The following is a 19,270-nucleotide window of genomic DNA, read 5'->3' on the forward strand; positions in this document are numbered from 1 at the left end:
CTCTGTCCCAGACAAATAAACTGTCCAAAAGTGGCTCAAAGCTTCCCTCTCTTTTTCCCTCTACTTTCCCAGACAGAAAAACAGTACAACCAGCAAAGCTTAGGTTATCTGTTAGCCAAGGTTAGTGGAGAGCTATTAGAGCAGAACGAAGGAGAAAGTGCATGGAGCAGTGTCCTAGAACAAAGTGGGACAAATATGTACATTTTGGGTCTTTATCCCTCTCAGCAAATCAATGAATGATACAAACTTCATCATTCTTTTCTATTTACAACCAAAGATCTGATTTCTCCCATTAAAATATTCCAGTTAGCCTCAAACCAGCACAAGCTTATGAAAAAGCCAACTCTGACAAAACCAAGACGACTGAAATTAAAGCAGGGACTTCACTGAAATTTAAAGCATGTTTTCAAAACCCATACCATCAAGGAGAAAGTTGAATTTTAAGTAGTAAACATGATTTCCTACTTGTCACATCTTTTAAACAGTCAGAACAGGAGAACCAGTCTGGTATATTTGTCCATATCCTCCTGGCTTAGTTTAAACAATTACAAGTAGCAACTCAGATTTTTTTTTTTAATATGTTTTTTTTTTTGGTCAGGAAAGAGTGAATGATTTATGTGTTTCCTGTAAGTAGTGTGATGGAGTGAAGAGGAAACTGACAGATCCATCCTCACAGACTAAAGTGGGACAACTTGTTTATATTTTGGCTTTTTATCCCTTCCAGCAAATGCATGGATGATACAGACTTCAACATTATTTTCTTTTCACAACCAATGATCTAATTTCTCTCATTAAAATGCTCTAATTAGCCTCAAACTAGCACACCTATGCAGATTTTAGTCATTATAGTGAAGAGGGGAAGTGGCATGTTCATTAAGCAATAGACAAACCACTGTGTAGCCATGAGGAGTACCACAGACCCTTATTGAGGGTGTGTACAACTTCCCACCTGATGGTCCTGCCATTGCTATTCCCATGGCAGCCAGTAGCCTTTCTGCTTTGTATTCTGGCAGTTCTCTTAGCATTTTTTGCTGGTGTTGATACAACATTATGTTTCTAGTATTATTTTTTCAGCTGAAAATACCACATAGAAATCTGTGGTACTCTGTACAGAGGGAAAATTAATACAAGCTGTGAGAGGGAAGAAGAAGGAAAACCAGAATTACTACCCCTGCTAGTAATTAACATTTCTTGCATACCCTAAGTATCCTGTTTCCTTTGGGTTTCTTGAATTTCTTGCACTAAGTCTTAAGGACACAGGCACTTTTTCAGTGGTATCTCAACTTTATAATTGAGCAGGAGGAGAGATACTCTGATTTAGGAAAAAAACCCAAACACCATAGAGTTTTAATTCAAATCTCTTCTAGTTAAATAGACTCATGTCTAATGGGAGAGTAAATCTGGACTTCTATTTTTCTGGAAGATTTCCAGTGCTTCCATATGAGTTTTACAGATTTCTTTATTTCCTATCCTAGCTGAATATCTAGACTTTGTAATAATCAGAACTTACAGCTATTGTTTATCAATTGCTATAAGCTTGTCTACCTCATTTCCTCTGTTACTTCCTGCAAGCTTCTTTTTGCTCAGAAAAATTGGGAATGCCAGGAGGCAGTAAGTGCATGAATATTAGCTTTGTGGTTTGGGGATAGTGAGAATGTATATCAAAACAGCATGAAATCTCTGAATGAGGAAGGAACTGTGAGTATTTCCAGTGGGGTTTGTGACAGCAGAATTGATTTTGCTGCTTATAGCTCTTTTAAATATGAACTGCACATGAATATGAAAAGTAGTTGAAAAAAAACTCAAGTCCCCACTGAATTAACTTCAGAAGTCCTTTGAAATGCAGTTCACTGCAGAAATAAGTAGTGCATGTTCAGTGTGTAGCTATTTTTGCACTGAGTTTGGGGCTTAACATGTCAGTGAAGGGTCAAAGAAAACCATATTCAATAGTGTTTTGTAGATCTGTATGACTTAATTTTCTTCCTGGGCTATGCATTGAGTTTGCAATAATGGAACATTTTTTTTTCCATTTAAAATTACTTTATTTGTTGTGTGTTTTGAGATCTGTGGGAGAAGAAGCACAGCTGAAGTGCAGGAGACTTATTTCAGCGCAGGGGTAATTATTTGTAGACGCCAGTTACTACAACTTACTCAGAACGTATTAATCTAGCTTGGAAGGCAAGATTTTTACTACTGTAGCTAGAGAGTGGATTCTTGGCATGATTCTTGCCCAGATGGGAAGGGATGATAGAAGATCAAGTGAGCCTGCTTTGTGCGAGTGCACTGGGAGCAGCTGTGCATGCGTGCTTGCAAATGAGGACATGGCCATCATTGGAAAAATGCCTTGTCTAACAGATTGCAGTAGAGAGCACTAACAGCAGTTTGAATAGGCTGCACCTTCTGTATTTATTCAACTCCATTTAGGTGTCTGGTACTTTGCACCAAATACAAGGTTTTTCTCTATGTAGCAGCCACTCCTGACTTTTTCAGTCAATAGACTCTTTTACCACCTTTATGGAATAGAATTGCAGTGCTTAGGGTTTGGATTCATCCTATTTTCTTCTATTTTAGCATCTTCATTACAGGAATCTGCTGGCCTTTGAAAGACATACCCTGCTGACTTGTGTGCGGGAGGTGTCAGTCTGACATCATTTCTGTCCAGCACAACCATCAAAGATTTTACTGGACTTCATGAAAGAGAAGCTTCCTTGACTCTAAATACAGCCAGCAATTGTAGTGGGGTGCATGCTGCCCAGAGCTTGCTAATTAACCCACAGGGAAAGTCAGTGGTGTTCCCTCATGCTTTGTTTTCAGTCTCTGCAAAAGAGGGATGGAACTTTGACCTCATGTGGGATTTTAATTAAGGTTTCAAGTGGGAAAGCTCTTCTGTTCTCGAGAACAAACACCGAGGTTCAGGACAGACAGGGCAAAGGGCTGACCAAAGTCCTTGCTACTCCCACTGCAAATAAACTTTAAAGCTTTGAGTAGGGCCTGCACATCTATCACTCAAGGATACTTTTAAGATACTACTTAGGTACTAGCTCAGGTACTACTAAGGTACTAGCTGAGTTATTCAGTAATTTTGTGGTGGATTAGGATCCCCACCACCACCACTACTGGAATTTACCAGATCAGCTCAGGTGGCTTGGAAGTAAGATGAAGCTATGTTTACGGCAAAGCTAAGTTTACAAGCATATATGCATATTTACAATTGTATACAAATCAGAAATAATACTGGAATCCAAGCTCCCTCCCAGACAAAGAAACTGCCCAAAAGGGGCTCAAAGCTACCCTCTCTTTCCCCCTCTACTTTCCCAGACAGAAAAACAAAACAGCCAGCAAAGCTTATGTTGTTACCTGTTAGCCAAGATTAGTGAAGAGATATTAGAGCAGAATGGTGGAGAAGTGAAAGGAAGCAGTGTCTCAGAACAAAGTAGGACAAATTGTTTACATTTTGGCTTTTTATCTCTTCCAGCAAAGCAATGAATGATACAGACTTCATCATTATTTTCTTTTTACAACAAATGATCTAATTTCTCCCATTGGAATATTCCAACTGGTCTCAAACCAGCACAAACTTATCAAGAGCAAACTCTTGAACAAAACCAAGATGACTGGAATTAAAGCAAAGACTCCCCTGAAATTGAAAACATGCTTTCAAAACCCATGCCATCAAGAACAGAGTTGATTTTAAGTAGCAAACATGATTTCTTGCTTGTCACATTTTTTAAACAGGCAGACAGGAAAACGAGTCTTGTATATTTAGCCGTGTCCTCCGGGCTAAGTTCAAACAGTTACAAGTGGCAACTCAGATTTTTTTAATGTGCTTTTTTTTTTTTGGTCAGGAAAAGGTGAATGATGATGTGTTTACTGTAAGCAGTGTGGTGTTTCAATCTATTACATAAAAATGTGTCCATACACATAGTTGTACATCTATAAGATTTTGTGTACAAAACACGATTTGAAGAGTCGTAAGGTGATACCACTTTCCATGTAAGGGAAGAAGCAATTCCCTTTCCTTAAAATCACTCATGCTGTTTGAATCCTCTAATGACACTGTGATGACACAGAGTGGGATTGGTTTTGTGCACGTCTTGGAAGACAAATGTTTTTTTTCCTCTTTAAGCTAGTGATGGTCTTAGATTAGCATCTAAATACAGGCCTCATATAAGGCAGAGGGAGCTGTTGCTGGGAAGAATGGAATGCCACTGAAAATGATGCTTGCCTGCTTTATGTAATGATGAGTCCAGAGATTGTTTTCAGTAAACATTTTTGCCAAATTATCCTCCTCACACAAGGTCATTTTGAGACTCTTATCAGGATTCTATGTGTATGCCTACATCTTCGAGGAGCTCAGCTGTGTTGGCTGATGCCTTGCATGGCAATGAGGCAGTATTTCTATAGATGCACATCTGCCTTGAGCACTAGAGAGAAATTTAAGGGTGGTTTTGAGATTCTCAGCATGCATTTGAATCTTGCTTTCATATCCCTAAGTGGCAACTGGACAATCTCTGTTTAATCCTGAAGTTTGTAAGGGTCTACTCAGATTTTCTTATGCAACATGCAGAATCAGAGCATTAAGCAAAAATACTGCTGCTTGTGATTTCCGCCCATAGCCCCTAGTTTGCATAATTGTATGCTTCCTCTTGTGTTGCTGAAGCTTCCTTTTCTTCATACTTTAGTCCTATTTTTGTCTATGCAGTTGAAAAGATGTTACATACTTCAGTACTGAAGGGTGTTTCTTAATTAGGACACCGAATTCTTTTATTGCTACAGATGAAGCACCCTAAAAACTAAAGGTAATTTTAAATAAAAACTTCGGTAGTACACTTAACTTAAAACTTTCTGAATACCATTTGACCTAGCTGCTTAAGTCAGAATGAAAGGGCTTTGTCACTCACTTGTCTGATGAATGTTTTTTTTTCTTTCTTCCCCTCCCTTTTGGACATGATTTCAGGAAATTGTCGCCAGCTTTCCATCAAGCACTACTGTCTTTCTGTCGGATGTCAGCAGACAGCCGTTTGGGATCAGAGGTATATTTCCCACTTCACATAAACTAGTGCACTCTTTATTCTGCATGACAGAAGTACTTAAAGAGGCAATAATTGCTTTCAAACAGTACTTTTTAACATGTGACTGAGGGGTGAGTGTCAAGTGGATGAGGCCAATCGCTTTACGGTGGTCATCAGCAATAAGCCAAGGAGCAGCAGCTACAAACTGGAACACAGAAGGTTTCACCTCAGCATAAGGAGAAACTTCTTTACAGTGAGGGTGACAGAGCTCTGGAACAGGCTGCCCAGAGAGGTTGTGGAGTCTCCTTCTCTGGAGACTTTCAAGACCCATCTGGATGCATTCCTGTGCGAACTATGCTAGGGGATCCTGCCTTGGCAGCAGGGTTGTACTTAATGATCTCTGGAGGTCTCTTCCAACCTGCAAAGTTCTGTCACTCTAAGATAATCATTTTTTATTGAAGTCCTTTAGTTCTGTTCTCTGGCTAGGAGGGGCTAGTGCAGTTTTCTTAGAGGGAAATGGCACAATCTTAAGAGTGTCCTTTTACTCTCTGATCTGAAAGGTGATTTTAACAACCTCTAAAGTTCTGTGATTCTGTATGGAAAGATAAACTCATCTATGGGAAACTTAAGAAATAAAGGTGTGGTCTCAGATTTTTGGTTAAATATGAAACCTGGTGATAGATACAGAATTACTGGGAAGTTTAGAGTCTATACAAATGGATTTATGCTTTTGAATTTAACTGCCAGATCAAAAACATAAGACTTAATGTGTGTGAGGAAAGAATATATTTTCTGCTAAGCAGACAGCCTACTACAATTCTTATTATTCCTCTGAAAAGATGTTTTACTCTTTCTGTGCTTCATTTGGGGGAAAAAAAAGGCTCAACAACCAGTTTTGGTTTTGCAGGTGTCTCGGATTGCAGACAGTGAAAAAAGTGTCATGTTAATGCTGGGACGCTGCCTGCCTCACATTGTTCCTAACGTGCTGCTTGCAAAGCGAGAGGTGAGGAGCCCTGAAATTCTACTTCTTGTTTTCATCAGGGTGTTTTCTTTTTAATGTTGAAGATGTTGTGTCTAATTTCATCCAAGTCTGTTACTTGCAATCATATTCTTACTTTTGTGCATGCATCTCTACTCCTAGAAAATGGTTTCACACCTCTGCCGGGTGAGTTCATTAAACCTGCATGGTATCTTAGTATCTCTTCCTTTGCTTAAGGCACCCACTAGCATTCAGCAAGACTGTTACTGTAGGTCCATCTGCATGTGGTAGCACAAAGGTCTTTGGTTGTTTGGGCTTTTTTTAAGAGATCATGGTTAAAGTGTTTTAGAAAGACCAGAGGATATAAGTTCAAACATTATAATTGCTTTATCTATTAGTAGTTTTCATAAAGATTAACATTCAGTTTTAATAAAGATTAATGTTCTTTTGCAGTACATGTTTGAACCAAAAAATTATCATCTTTTGCTAGAAGCTCCATGTATTAGCCAAGATAAAGCTGATCACAGCACACCCTTTCATAAAGACAGCTAGCTTATGTATTTTCCTTCCATTTAAAATTAAGCTTAATATATTTACTGAAATGCAGTATGTGAATGTAAATGAGGATGGTGTTTTGCATAATCATCCCTGCTATACTGTGTAGAAAAGAAGACTGTGATCATGGCTGAAAAAGAGACTGGTTTTGTGTCTTTTGTTGTAAATACTGCACATAATCAAATGTGTGAAAACCAAAAATATGAAAATGCATCAAATGATTGTAACAGCCTTGTAGGTGACACTGAGCTAAAGGGTTTGAAGTAGCACAGCTACAGTAAGTTTTTTGGTCTGGTTGAAGGGACCTACAGTATGGTAGATTTTGTAGTGTGATTTGCATAAATTTCGTTTTAAGGCTTTTAAAAATCCCTAAGAAATTTGTACTGATCCTATAATTTTTGAATTTTAGACCATTCCAGCAATTGCTGGTAGTTGAACTGGTGAGTTGGAAGTGTACCAAATTTTGCAAGCCATCAAACTTTATAATAAAAGTTGTTGATTTTTCTGAAGGGATGGGGGTGTTGACTGAGTGCTCAGGAAAGGATTCTGTTAAGAGTCTTTCAGAATAATTTTGTGAGTGTTCCTGGATCAGTGCTTAATTTCTGAATTCATACTCATTCCTTTCCTTCCCTCTGCTTGGCAGGATGTGGTATTTTGGCTTCTTTTTACAGCTTGTAGCATAATGTGTGTAATGTATTTTAACATTTTTTGGTGATCTTTTAGGCTAGCTGCTAGTTACTGTGTTGAAATTGAGTTTGATGATGTGTATTCTTATCTTAAATGAATCACCTGTTGAAAAAAGCCTGACAGTGAGAATTGTGTAACTGGATTGCATAGGATGTTTAATGTTCCAAGAATTGAAACTTGCTTTTAAAAATAGCTTCTTTCAGTTGCCACCCATTGCTGTAACTATTGTAATGTTCTTTCAGATGTAGGTGTGGAATTTGAAGGGAAAGTTGGGTAGACCATCTGTTAATATTTATTAATAACCTAAGAACTAGGCTCTCTTCAGCAAAGTACAACTTTGGGTCATGTTTGAAAGCAACCTTATCATAAGAGAGTCTGAGCACCATTTTAGAGAGAAATGGTGTGAAAATACACCAAAAGGTGTAAAAATACACCAAAAGCTCACTAATTGGAGAAAGATATGTAAGATTCACAGAAACATCTTGGTTGGAAAAGACCTTCAGGATCACCAAGTCCAACCTATGATCCTACTCAACAAGATTCACCTTAAACCATATCCCTAGGCACCACATCCAGACGCCCCTTAAACACATCCAGGGTTGGTGACTCCACCACCTCTCTGGACAGCTCATTCAGAAGTAGTTCAGGTTATAGTGAGAAATGAATCACTAGTCTGCTCTGAAAAGAAACAGTGGTTATCTTTAAGATCTTAAACTGTCAGTGTGTTAGACCTGAGAATTAAACATAATTTTTGGATGACTCCCTCAACTGTCTGTCTTTGTTCTATAAGCATTCATTGTGTTATTGGTTGCAGACTCTTAAGCTGAAAATGTTTCTGCTATCTTATTTTAATTTTGAAGAAATGGAGTTGGTGGAGATTGACAATCTCTCAAAAGGTATTGCCATTCACCAGTGATTCAGAAATCGTTTCACCAATGCTTTTATCCCTCTTAAGGTCAGCAGCAGCCTGCCTGACTTGGTAGGAAGTGGTCCAGATAACATCTGAGCAACTAGTTAGTGTCAGAATATCTGTTGCATTCCTGAAGTTACTTTATTTTGGGGCATTGCTGCAGCTTTAATCTTCAATGTCTGTAGCTTGGGTTCTGGTGGAAGATAAGAATGAAACAAAGCTATGGAATTGACACAGGGGGGCCAAGGAGATCATTTCAGTTTCTAAAAGAGTGCATAATATAAAAAACATCCTGAAAGCAATCTGTAGCCTTGAAAGTTCCCTGTGTCAACATGAAAAATGAATTTTGGTTTTTTCCCAAGTGCTTAGGTTATCCTAACTGCTTGAAAAGGTTTATCAGTGTTCTGGTTTGTTTGTGAATGCACTCTAAAATGACAGAGGTGTGGAAGGCAAATAGTGATTGGACAGAAACACAGAAGGTTTCACCTCAGCATAAAGAGAAACTTCTTTATAGTGAGGGTGACAGAGCTCTGGAACAGGTTGCCCAGAGAGGTTGTGGAGGCTCCTTCTCTGGAGACTTTCAAAACCTATCTGGATGCATTCCTGTGGGAGCTATGCTAGGGGATCCTGCCTTGGCAGGGAGGTTGTACTTAATGATCTCTGGAGGTCTCTTCCAACATGTAAAGTTCTGTGATTCTGTGATAATCATTTTTTATTGAAGTCTTTTAGTTCTGTTCTCTGGCCATGAGGGGCTAGTGCAGTTTTCTTAGAGGGAAATGGCACAATCTTAGAGTGTCTTTTTACTCTCTGGTGTAAAACGCTGTGTCTTCAACATAATAATTCATGAATGCAAGGAGTCGAATTTAATGTTTGTAGATTGATTTTTATGCCAGTTGTTACTAGTCCTGTCACAGTGTTTCTGTGTGTAACTTTCCAAAGAAACAGCAGTTACAAAGAAGTCCAAAATACCTTTTTCACATGTATGTCTGCCTTGATTCTTCTGTAAAAGTATCCCTTCAAGTCTGTGAGAGGCATAAATTGAATCCTGGAATAATAGACTCATCCTATGAAATGTAATTAAGAGTTGTAATTTTAATATGAATAAGATGAGTAGCACAAAGTTCTGAGTCACGGATTAATTCTATAATTAACTTTTTTTTTTTTCATTTTAAAACTAAATGGATTAATTCAGAACTTCAAATCCACTTTTGTGCAAGAGACTCCCTATCAGTAGTGCCTGCTGCTATTGCAATTCCTGCAGATAATCTTATTTTGCTTTATTTACTGGCTGTCAGATGCTGAGCTACGGAAGAATTTTAACACAGCATTGATTGACAGTATAAGTGTTGTCTATTGGAGAAGGATAAAAATGACATAGCTGCAAATCCCATCCTAATGTCATCCTGGTTTGTATGTTATTTGTTACCTGTTTGCCATATTATTCCTTTAGTATTTTTTACATAATAAAAAAGATGACTGTCCTAAGCTATTGAAGTAACCAGTCTTGGGTTTAACAGTGAGTAAATGATAGAATCATAGAACCAACCAGGTTGGAAGAGACCTTCAAGATCATCCAGTCCAACCTATTCATCCAGTCCAATCTATCCAAACAAGATCATCCAGTCCAGCCCTATCCAATCAACTAGATCATGGCACTAAGTGCCTCACCCAGTCTTTTCTCGAACACCTCAAGGGATGGCAACTCCAGCACCTCCCTGGGCAGCCCATTCCAATGGCAAATCACTCCCTCTGTCAAGAACTTCCTCCTAACATCCAGCCTCTTGCCCATGTTTTCTCTAAAAGCACCTAGGTTTACTCTGATTTTTTCCCCTGACCTCTCAGTGTGATACTTCTGTCTTCAAGACAGAAATATTAAATCACCTTTAGAAATTTTGGCTTCCAGATTTGCTTAGAGTGAAGACTCACATCAGCAAGGTCAAGGAAGGAGACTTCCAGCTGAAGTTTAGAACCATTTGTTTTTTTCTGGGAATGAAACCCATGAGCTTTGAAGGTGTATTTAGAAAGGAGAAAGTCTTCACTGCCGTGAGCAGCCTTTTATTTCAGTTAATGTTTTACACAGTAGTTTCTCACTGGTTTGTTCCTTTGAGGAATTGAATTGCTATAACAAGAAAATTCAGCCTTAGATATTGCCTCTATTGAAAAAAAAATCACCAAACATTTAAAATCTTACAGTTTTCATTCATCACAAAACAGAGGGTATCTCTCTGGAGTCACCTTTACCATTGTCTGTTTCTCAGTGTTTATTCTAACTTGTGCACAAAACTGTGTGTGTTTAATTGGAAACTTTAATCTTTAACTCCATGGTGTTGGCAGTAACTGTTTGTGTAGCTTTGTTCTGTAGATGTCTCGGGAGTTTGTTTCAGTTCAGTAGGTACCGAAGACAATTTAAAGTGGGGTTGTCCTCTAATTCTGCCTACAGATGACCTGCATTTGTTAATTATTATCTCTGCAGAGGTTTTGATTTTATGTACTAGCAGCAAAATATTTCTAACTTTTACAGACTTTCACTTTTTTCAGGTCATTTAAGAGATCAAGACTCTAAAACATCTTCTCCAACTGTTTTGACGTGATGTGGCTAAATTTATCTTCTTAATTTCTTTTGCCATTTATGGATATGTGCCCAAGGCATTTTCACTCTGTTTGATTTTCCCATACCCACAATTTTTTTAGGAATTGATCCCACTCATACTGTGTACAGCCTGCCTTCATCCTGAACCCAAAGAGAGAGATCAACTGCTCCACATACTGTTCAATTTGATCAAACGACCAGATGATGAGCAAAGGTGTGTGTTTGCGTTTCTATGTTGGGGACAAGAACGAACTCTTTTTTTTCTCTCTGTTAGAGAAGCAGAACTAGTAGAAACTGGAGAGTGTTGGATGATTTTAGTCAAGTTCCACTTAAGCTGATACTTTGCTGTTACAGTGTCAACAAATTTATGTGGACTTCAGGAGTTTCCATGGTTGTACTTTGTATTTAGTGAAGTTGATGAAGAATTAGTAGTTCTTAGTGAAGTAGTTAGTGAAGAATATACTTGGTATGCTGCAGTGTAACATTTCAGTTCCTCTTTTCTTTCAAGAGGATCTGAAACATGTTGTTAAAATGACCTCTAAGATCATGGTTCTTCAGCAGTGGTTGATGCAGAAATGAAACCAGCTTTTTTTCAAACCTCTGTCTTCACATATTCTTAGTGATCTATATGTTCTTGAGTTCATTACTATGTTTAGTTGGGAAAAGTACTGTGAGAACATGATACTCTCCCAACTTATGCTTCAGTACTGTTTTAGCAATAAAAAAATCAGAAGACTGAATCAGTGATTTAGTTGTGAGAATTGTTAAGAGCTTTGTTTTATCTTGATGAAGACTCTGAAATAAAAGTATGTTTTATGTATTGTTGTCTAAATTTAGTTCTTCCTTAGTATTCAGGAAATCTGACTTCATAGCAGTCTCAATAAGAATATCCTTAAGGTTGAAAGACAGTACCCTAGCTGATATTTTTCCTTCTCTAACTGTGGAACGATTTTTCATATTTGATCTGTAGCTCTTCCATGATTTTCATCAGAAGGGTTTTGTAAAGTGTATCTATTGTGGCTCTATTCTGTCTTCAGACAAAATACCCTCTGTGAAACAGAAGGAAAGCCTTTCCTTTGGAAGATTCTCTGAAACTCGAGTGTTCTAAATTGTTTCATGGTAAAATGCATAAGTGAGACACAATTGAAAGAGATTGCTTTGGAGGTAAAAAATAAAATCCATAAATTAAACCCCAGATTTATATTGTAGTGGCACCATGCAGGTTGAAGTGACAAAAAGATGCTGTCCTTGTCCTACTTTAGAGATTCATTAGAAATCTACTTCTGAAACATCTGCCATTATCTAAAACCTTTTGAATGTGCCAGGCAGATTAAGAAGATAAAATTATTTTGTTGTTGAAGAGTGACAGAAGTTGTACTGTAGTCTTTTGTCATTACTTTGTCACAGGATTGGTGATGTGTCAAGAGGATTTGCTGTAAACCTATTCAGCTACAGTTAGGTTTGTCTTCTCCAGCTGCTAAAAAGAAGAAAATCCATGCAGCTTTTTCTTGAAGTTGTTCGTTCTTTATTGTGAGTTAGAAATTTATATCCAAAAATGATTTGGTTTCATTAGAAATTTGGGAGGAAGATTCTGCCATAACCTCCAGGACAAGACCTGCACATACATAATACTAATTGACGTATGTCAAAATCATCGTCTGTTTTTAACCATAACACCATAACCCAAGAAGAAATAAAATTCCATCAAATAGAAGAGACACTGGATAGAAATTAAATAGCAAATACAGCCAGAATTTCAGTATGATTTTGTACTTAGGGTATTTGTATAGAAGTGTGTTGTAGATGCTTGGGTTTTATCTAAAGAAGTCTAAATAGTATTGTACAATATGAATTAAGCAAAGATGTTTTGGTTTAGTCACCAGAACAATGGTGTTAATTGTCTTATTTGTTTACCTCCTTTGCAGTCACTTTCTAAAAGCTCTGCTCTAATTTCTGCCTTGTTTCCCTAGAGCCAGTCTTGATTTCACTTGGATTTTTGACAAAGCAAGCTAATGCTCTGCTGAATCATACTGATGTGCTTTATGTTCCTAAATGAACTAAGTGATGATAAGTGCATAACCAGGAGAGAGTTCTTTGAGGGAAGCATTCTCTTGGAATAAAGTAAACCAGCACCAAATGGCTGACGAGTTGGGTTTGGTATAGGCAGCGACAACTCTCAGGAATGGGCTGGAGCAGCGATAAAATGGGAAGAGTTAAGAAGTACAAGGTATCACCGCTCCTTGGGTCCAGCGAGAGTTTTCTTGGTAGTGGGAGTACATTGCAGCAGGGTCTGCTCTGTTAAATGCAACACATGGACCCTAGAAGTCCTTTTATACCTTTCTGACAGGAGGGGCAGTCTCTCCAAGTCACAGAGAGGCGTGCACAGAGGGCATTGGCCTTTCAGTGGGGCTGTTGTGGTGGTTTTAAAGAGGGTATCCCTGCCTCCAAAGAAGTGATCTCTTTTCATTGCGGTGCCATCTGCCCAGCCACAGCTCTCCTCCAGAGGTATTAAAGCCATTTAAACCCCCTCCCTGTCTATTCAGACCGGGCAGCGTCAAACTTTGTTTCAGACAATAGACTCATTAAGGGCTATCAGCCCTGCCCTACCACATGCATTGTTGGAAGACTATTAAGCATTTGGCAATCTCAAGATCCTTACAGCTTTTGCTTCCTGTCGAATACCAACTGCAGTCATATACTTGTAAGATGGTTACAATGAAAAAATGTACTCATTTTTTGTTTGTGAATGTCTTGTTGACCTATCTTAAAGCTCCCTACTTTATGGACGAGGCAAAATAAAATCTGACTTCGTTTTGAAATTTTATGGAGCTTTTTCTTTCTTTTTTTTCCCCCAAGACAGGTTTGTTTTAAAAACTTATTTACATATTTTGAGGTCTCTCATTTCTAATTCGGAAGATTTTGAGTGTTTGCTGTATTCTGCCATTTGCTTTTAAGATATTTTATAGAAGTATATTCTGTTGCCTGGTTCTGTGATTAGGGGCAGTGTGTAGAACCCAAGGCAAGCATTCAAAAAACTATTTTGTTACCACAGGCTTTTGCTTTCATGTTGCTGTCACATAACAGCTGTTGATTTCTTGAGTCTTATCTGACCACTGCATTTTTGTTTTCTTCCAACCTTTCTACTTTGAAGAAGTACAGGACAAAGAGATAAAAAAAAACCAACAAAGCCAAACAAAAAATAAACCACAGCACAAGACCAAAGAATTTGCTCTGATTGTTGGCCTAAAGAATTCTAGGATTAAAAAATATATATATAATAATGGAATATTTCTACTTGAAAATATTTTGAAAGCCAATAAGTGATTTTTCTTTGATAGAACATATTGTATAAAAAATAACCAACAAAATCTCTGCCTTTCAACCTTAAGGACATGCTGTTAGCTGCAGTAAATATATAGGAGTTTAGACACGATGCTAAAATGACAGCAAGTTAATTCTGGCTTGCTTTCCACAAAGTAATAATAAACAAATTCTCAGTAATGTCATAGTCTGACTGTGGAGGTGATGAGTGTCTCATGACCACACGGTAATCATTTGAAACTGGTTATTTAAATGTTGATCTAGGCACTAAAAATAAGTAGGACTAGTGAACTGCATGCCAAGTTGGTATCCTTCCAATCTTACTGACAGGAAAAATAGGAGTAAAATGCCTTAGCAAGATAAACTCATTAAATGCAAGGGAAAACATCACAAGTGACAGTTAAGTAACATTTTCTTGACATTTTAAGTACTTACTACTTCAGGCAGAGTCCTTCCAGTACCTGAAGGGGGCCTACAAGAAAGCCAAAAAGGGCCTGGTTACAAGGACTTGTAGTGATAGGACAGGAGGGGGAATGGATTGAAGCCTGAGGAGAGCAAATTTAAACCAGACACTAGAAAGAAATTCTTTACAGTGAGTGTGGTGAGACACTGCAACAGGTTTTTCAGGGAGGTCGTAGGTGCCCTCCCTCCCTGGAGGAGTTCAAGGCCAGGTTGGATGTGGCCTTGAGCAGCCTGGTCCAGTGGAAGGTGCCCCTGCCCATGGCAGGGGAGTTGGAACTAGGTAATCTTTGAGGTACCTTCCAACCTAAACCATTCTATGAATCTGTGAATCTCTGTGCCTGTGAAAGTTTTGGAACAGTGATTTCTTGCACATTTGGAGAAAAGGCTAAAAATGAAGAATTTAAATACAAATTACTCAAATTATCATAAGTACTACTGGTTGATTAAGTGCTTCCCTTCTGTAGTGGGCCTTAGATGATTTCTGACAAGTTAGGTCCAGTAGTTTGAGATAGATGACAGTAACTTAGATGTTAGAATGTTGTAACACCATGTCATAAATTAAGTTACTTGCTTTGAAGAAAGGCCAGTTAATGTCATGAAAGCTTCTGCATAAAAGCAGTATATGTGTACTTGTCTGCAATACCAATAGTATGATAATATGAAGTAATTTAGATCTTTTTACCACTTGATGAATCTTTAGTATTCAGTAATAATTGTTAAACAAGAGAGATAATCAGAATTTCCCAGACATTAAGGAATCAGATTCCCAAATGAAATATTCTCAAGCTCTGGTTCCTGAACTTTGGGGTCTGCAGGTTTCTAGAAAAGGTATATTAAATAGAAAACAAGTTAGGGTTTTATAGAATACTTAGGGTTGGAAGGGAGCTTCACAGGTCATCAAGTCCAAGCCCTCCTGCAGTCAGCAGAGACCAAAGTAGCTTTCAGTTTAAGAGTTAACCCTCAGTTTAAGAGTATGATGTGAAATTTTGGTTGTAGAGGACTGTTGGCTGGCAGCATCTGTTTTTCCTAACTTAAAGAGTATTTTCTATATGTATTATGGATCTCTACTTACTAACAGATGAAACATTTATGTTTTCAGACAGATGATACTGACTGGGTGTGTGGCATTTGCTCGACACGTTGGACCAACACGTGTAGAAGCTGAGCTTTTACCACAGTGCTGGGAACAGGTAATTGATTGTTTTGTACTTCAAGCTGGGAAATTAGTTACAAATTGAGACATGTTGAGTTTTGTTTGAGAGGGAGGTTGTTTTAGTCATACCTTTCAAAAAATGGCTGTTAAAAATATTTTTCAACAAGATACTTGTTTGTTCTTTGTCCTCTAACATTAAAAAGAACTCAGAGTCATAGCATCTGTCAAGTCTGTTTGGAGATTCTAGTTAATCCGCATATATTTGTTATATTGAAATGTAGCTATGCACATGTTCATCATCAGTTTTGCCTAAATATTACCAGGTAGGTGCCTTTCTAATTTGTACTGTAATTTCCAGGCTACTGGAAATCCATTTTCATTTGAACATGTTATTCACTGACTTTTTTTTAATTGCAAGCCAGTTTAAATTCACAGAAATTAAAAGACAGAAGTAGTCAGAAATGAGTTCCCTGCAGAGGGGACCTGTAAGATCATCTGAAGTTGGCAATGACTTCTAGAATCACAGTGATCTTTTCCACAGATACTCTAAATGAATACAAATAACTGAAAAACCAAACTGAAATGCTTTTACTGTTTCATGTAAGGCATAAAAAAATAACAGTATGAGTTCAGATGAAAATGCATGGTGTTTTCCTCCCTTAATGAAGAGTAGGAGTTCATCATTACCTAAAAGACAATGAATAACTAATCCATAATAGAGTAGTAATGTTGAGGCTGAGGGAGCTGGGGTTGTTCAGCCTAGAGAAGAGGAGGCTCAGGGGTGACCTCACTGCTGTCTACAACTACCTGAAAGGAGGCTGTAGCCAGGTGGGAGTCATTCTCTTCCACCAGGCAACCAGCAGCAGAACAAGGGGACACAGTCTCAAGTTGTGCCGGGGGTGTTATAGGCTGGATGTTAGGAGGAAGTTCTTGCCAGAGAGAGTGATTGGCATTGGAATGGGCTGCCCAGGGAGGTGGTGGAGTCGCTGTCCCTGGAGGTGTTCAAGAGAAGCCTGGATGAGGCACTTAGTGCCATAGTATAGTTGATTGGACAGGGCTGGGTGCTAGTTTGGACTGGATGATCTTGGAGGTCTCTTCCAACCTGGTTGATTCTATGATAATGTTTGCTTTGATGGTACAGTCCTTCTGGCCTGGTAATTACCTGCTGTTTCTCATATAACACAGCCATCTGTGTTTCATGATGAAGCAGAAGCTTTAGTAGCCTTAATACTTTGTGGCAGTAGAAGTATGTATTCTATGCAGCATTTGTGCTTATATGTATGACTGATGTATCTTGATTAAATGAAGGACTGATGGCAGTAGTACCTAAATACAAACCACATTTTGTTTTCCCAGTCCTTATAAGATTTTGACTGTTGGAAAAAAGTCTCACTTCAGTAAGAGCCCATCCCCATCCTAGTTTCTTGCCAACTGCTGATGCAAAAGAGAAACTGTGAGAGTACAGATATCAGGCTGCCAAGCCATATGTCATCATGGATTGTTTTTAATGCAATTTGCCAGACTTTGTTTGTGGTACTGAAACCAGGTCATTCTTTTCAGCTGGCAGTTTGTCAGAGAACCTCATTGAGTTCATAGAATAACCATAATCTTCTACATTTTCTCAGTAGATGCATTAATCATGAAAACCTCATTGAGTTTGTAGAATAACCATAATCTACATTTTCTCAGTAGATGCATTAATCATGAAAGCATTTGTGCAGTTGGTCTCCAAGCAAAATCTATTTACAGATGCTAAGTACTGGGCCTTCAAAAGACCTAGCATTTTCATCCACTTGTTCTGGAGCTCAAGAGTTATTAAGCTAGGCTTTGTGGTCTTCACTGGCAGAATTTTGTAGCTTGCTCATCACAGAGACCTGCTGGAAAGAGTGCAGTGGAGAGCCATGAAGATGACTGGGGAACTTGAGCATCTCCCCTACAAAGAGAGACTGAGAAAGCTGGGGCTGTTTAGTCTGGAGAGGAGAAGACTGAGAGGAGATCTGATCAATGTGTACAAATATCTGAGGGGTGGGTGTTAAGTGGAGGGGGCCAATCTCTTTTTGCTGGTCAGCAGTAATAAGCCAAGGAGCAATGGCTACAAACTGCAACCTCAACATGAAAGCTGGAGAGGGACTTTTTATAAGGGCCTGTAGTGATAGAACATAGGTGAATGGTTTTAAACTAGAGCAAGACAGATCCAGATTAGACATTAGGAAGAAACTCTTTTTTGTAAGGGTGGTGAGACAGTGGAATGGGTTGCCCAGAGTAGTTGTGGACACCTCATCCCTGAAGTGTTTAAAACCAGGCTGGATGAGACTTGGAACAGCCTGGTCTAGTGGGAGATGTCCCTGCCCGTGGCCGTTGGAGCCAGATTTCTAGCTCAGACATAAAAAAAATTGAAACAGAGGATCTTACAAGTGGAAGCTCTGAGTGGAGAGGTGAACATTGTAGGGATAGGCCATATAATGGCAACAATGGATAAGTTCATATAACTTCATTGGAGCATCAAGAGCTCTATGTCTGGAAGCACAGCTTGTACCTTCCCCTTGCTGCGTCTGCTCTGCCTGCTGCTGTTTACCTCTGCCCCTGTTTTGCCTGCTGCTGCTTTTGCTGCTTCGCCTCCACTTGACCCCTTCCCTATCTTCCTTAAGGTTATTATATTTCTGTAGTAGTTTATTCTCCTTATACTGTTATAGTTAGTTTAAACTACAAGAAATACAACTTCATTTTTCCTGACTTCCCAAAAATCCGTGTTGTAGTGAGTTTACTCTGCTGAAGGAGGGATCCACTCTAACCCGGGACACTGTCTATGGCAGGGGGGTTGGAACAAGGTGATCTTTAAGGTCTCTTCTAAGTCAATCTGTGATTTTATGTAGAGGGGAGGTAGCACACGATCAAGAGGTTGTTGGAAGTAGGAGCTGTTTTCACATTTTGGAGATGTGACATGTTTAACCTGGACTTGACAGGAGAACTTCAGTAGCATGCAAGAAGTTTTTGGTTGTTATATGTCTTGACCTCGCTTACACCACAAGACTTAGGCTGCTATGCTACACTGTTGGCTCAGAGCACTAGAGGGCACTTTTGTCACTCTTAGAGGAAGACAAAATACTTTGTGATGTGCCAGAGCAGAAGTTACTCACATTCTTTAGTGTTTGGCAGCTGCATGTTGCCTTCCACCCTTCTTTTTACTGCGTACTTGCTTTTCAATTCTTCTCACACTATAAGCAGTATTTTGTGGGACAACTAGAAAAGGCTGCATTTGCCTTGCCTTTATGCTTCAGTGCAAGAATCTGAGACTGCTTAGTACCTTTATACAACTTCAGTGGGCACAGTTAGTGTTTGTCTAAAATATATCCCTCCACTGCAGTTTATTCTTACCTCATTTTCAGTACTGGCTAATGCAAACCGAACAACCATTCTGTTTCTCTTTGCTAGATAAACCACAAATACCCAGAGAGGCGGCTACTGGTAGCAGAATCCTGTGGAGCACTTGCACCTTATCTTCCAGTAAGTATTAATGCTGCCTTTAAATCCTTTGCTAGTGAAAGCAAGGTGAAACTCTGTTGCACAAGACAAACGTGCTTTATCATTTCAAGTATTCTCA

The 19,270-nt window shown here is 38.7% G+C and overlaps 1 protein-coding gene across 3 annotated transcripts in view; it reads left to right on the plus strand.

Annotated features, from left to right (window-relative positions):
• RELCH (RAB11 binding and LisH domain, coiled-coil and HEAT repeat containing) overlaps positions 1-19,270 on the plus strand; it is an 80,779-nt gene that overhangs the window by 33,135 nt on the left and 28,374 nt on the right. For all 3 annotated transcript variants that reach the window (XM_064160845.1, XM_064160843.1, XM_064160844.1), the window contains 5 exons: positions 4,958-5,033; positions 5,920-6,015; positions 10,835-10,947; positions 15,616-15,706; positions 19,102-19,173. In XM_064160845.1, the coding sequence (XP_064016915.1) occupies positions 4,958-5,033; positions 5,920-6,015; positions 10,835-10,947; positions 15,616-15,706; positions 19,102-19,173 (448 nt within the window). The remainder of the gene's footprint in view (positions 1-4,957; positions 5,034-5,919; positions 6,016-10,834; positions 10,948-15,615; positions 15,707-19,101; positions 19,174-19,270) is intronic.

The sequence above is a fragment of the Pogoniulus pusillus genome, chromosome 21 (assembly GCF_015220805.1).
Source record: "Pogoniulus pusillus isolate bPogPus1 chromosome 21, bPogPus1.pri, whole genome shotgun sequence".
Classification (NCBI taxonomy): domain Eukaryota; kingdom Metazoa; phylum Chordata; class Aves; order Piciformes; family Lybiidae; genus Pogoniulus; species Pogoniulus pusillus.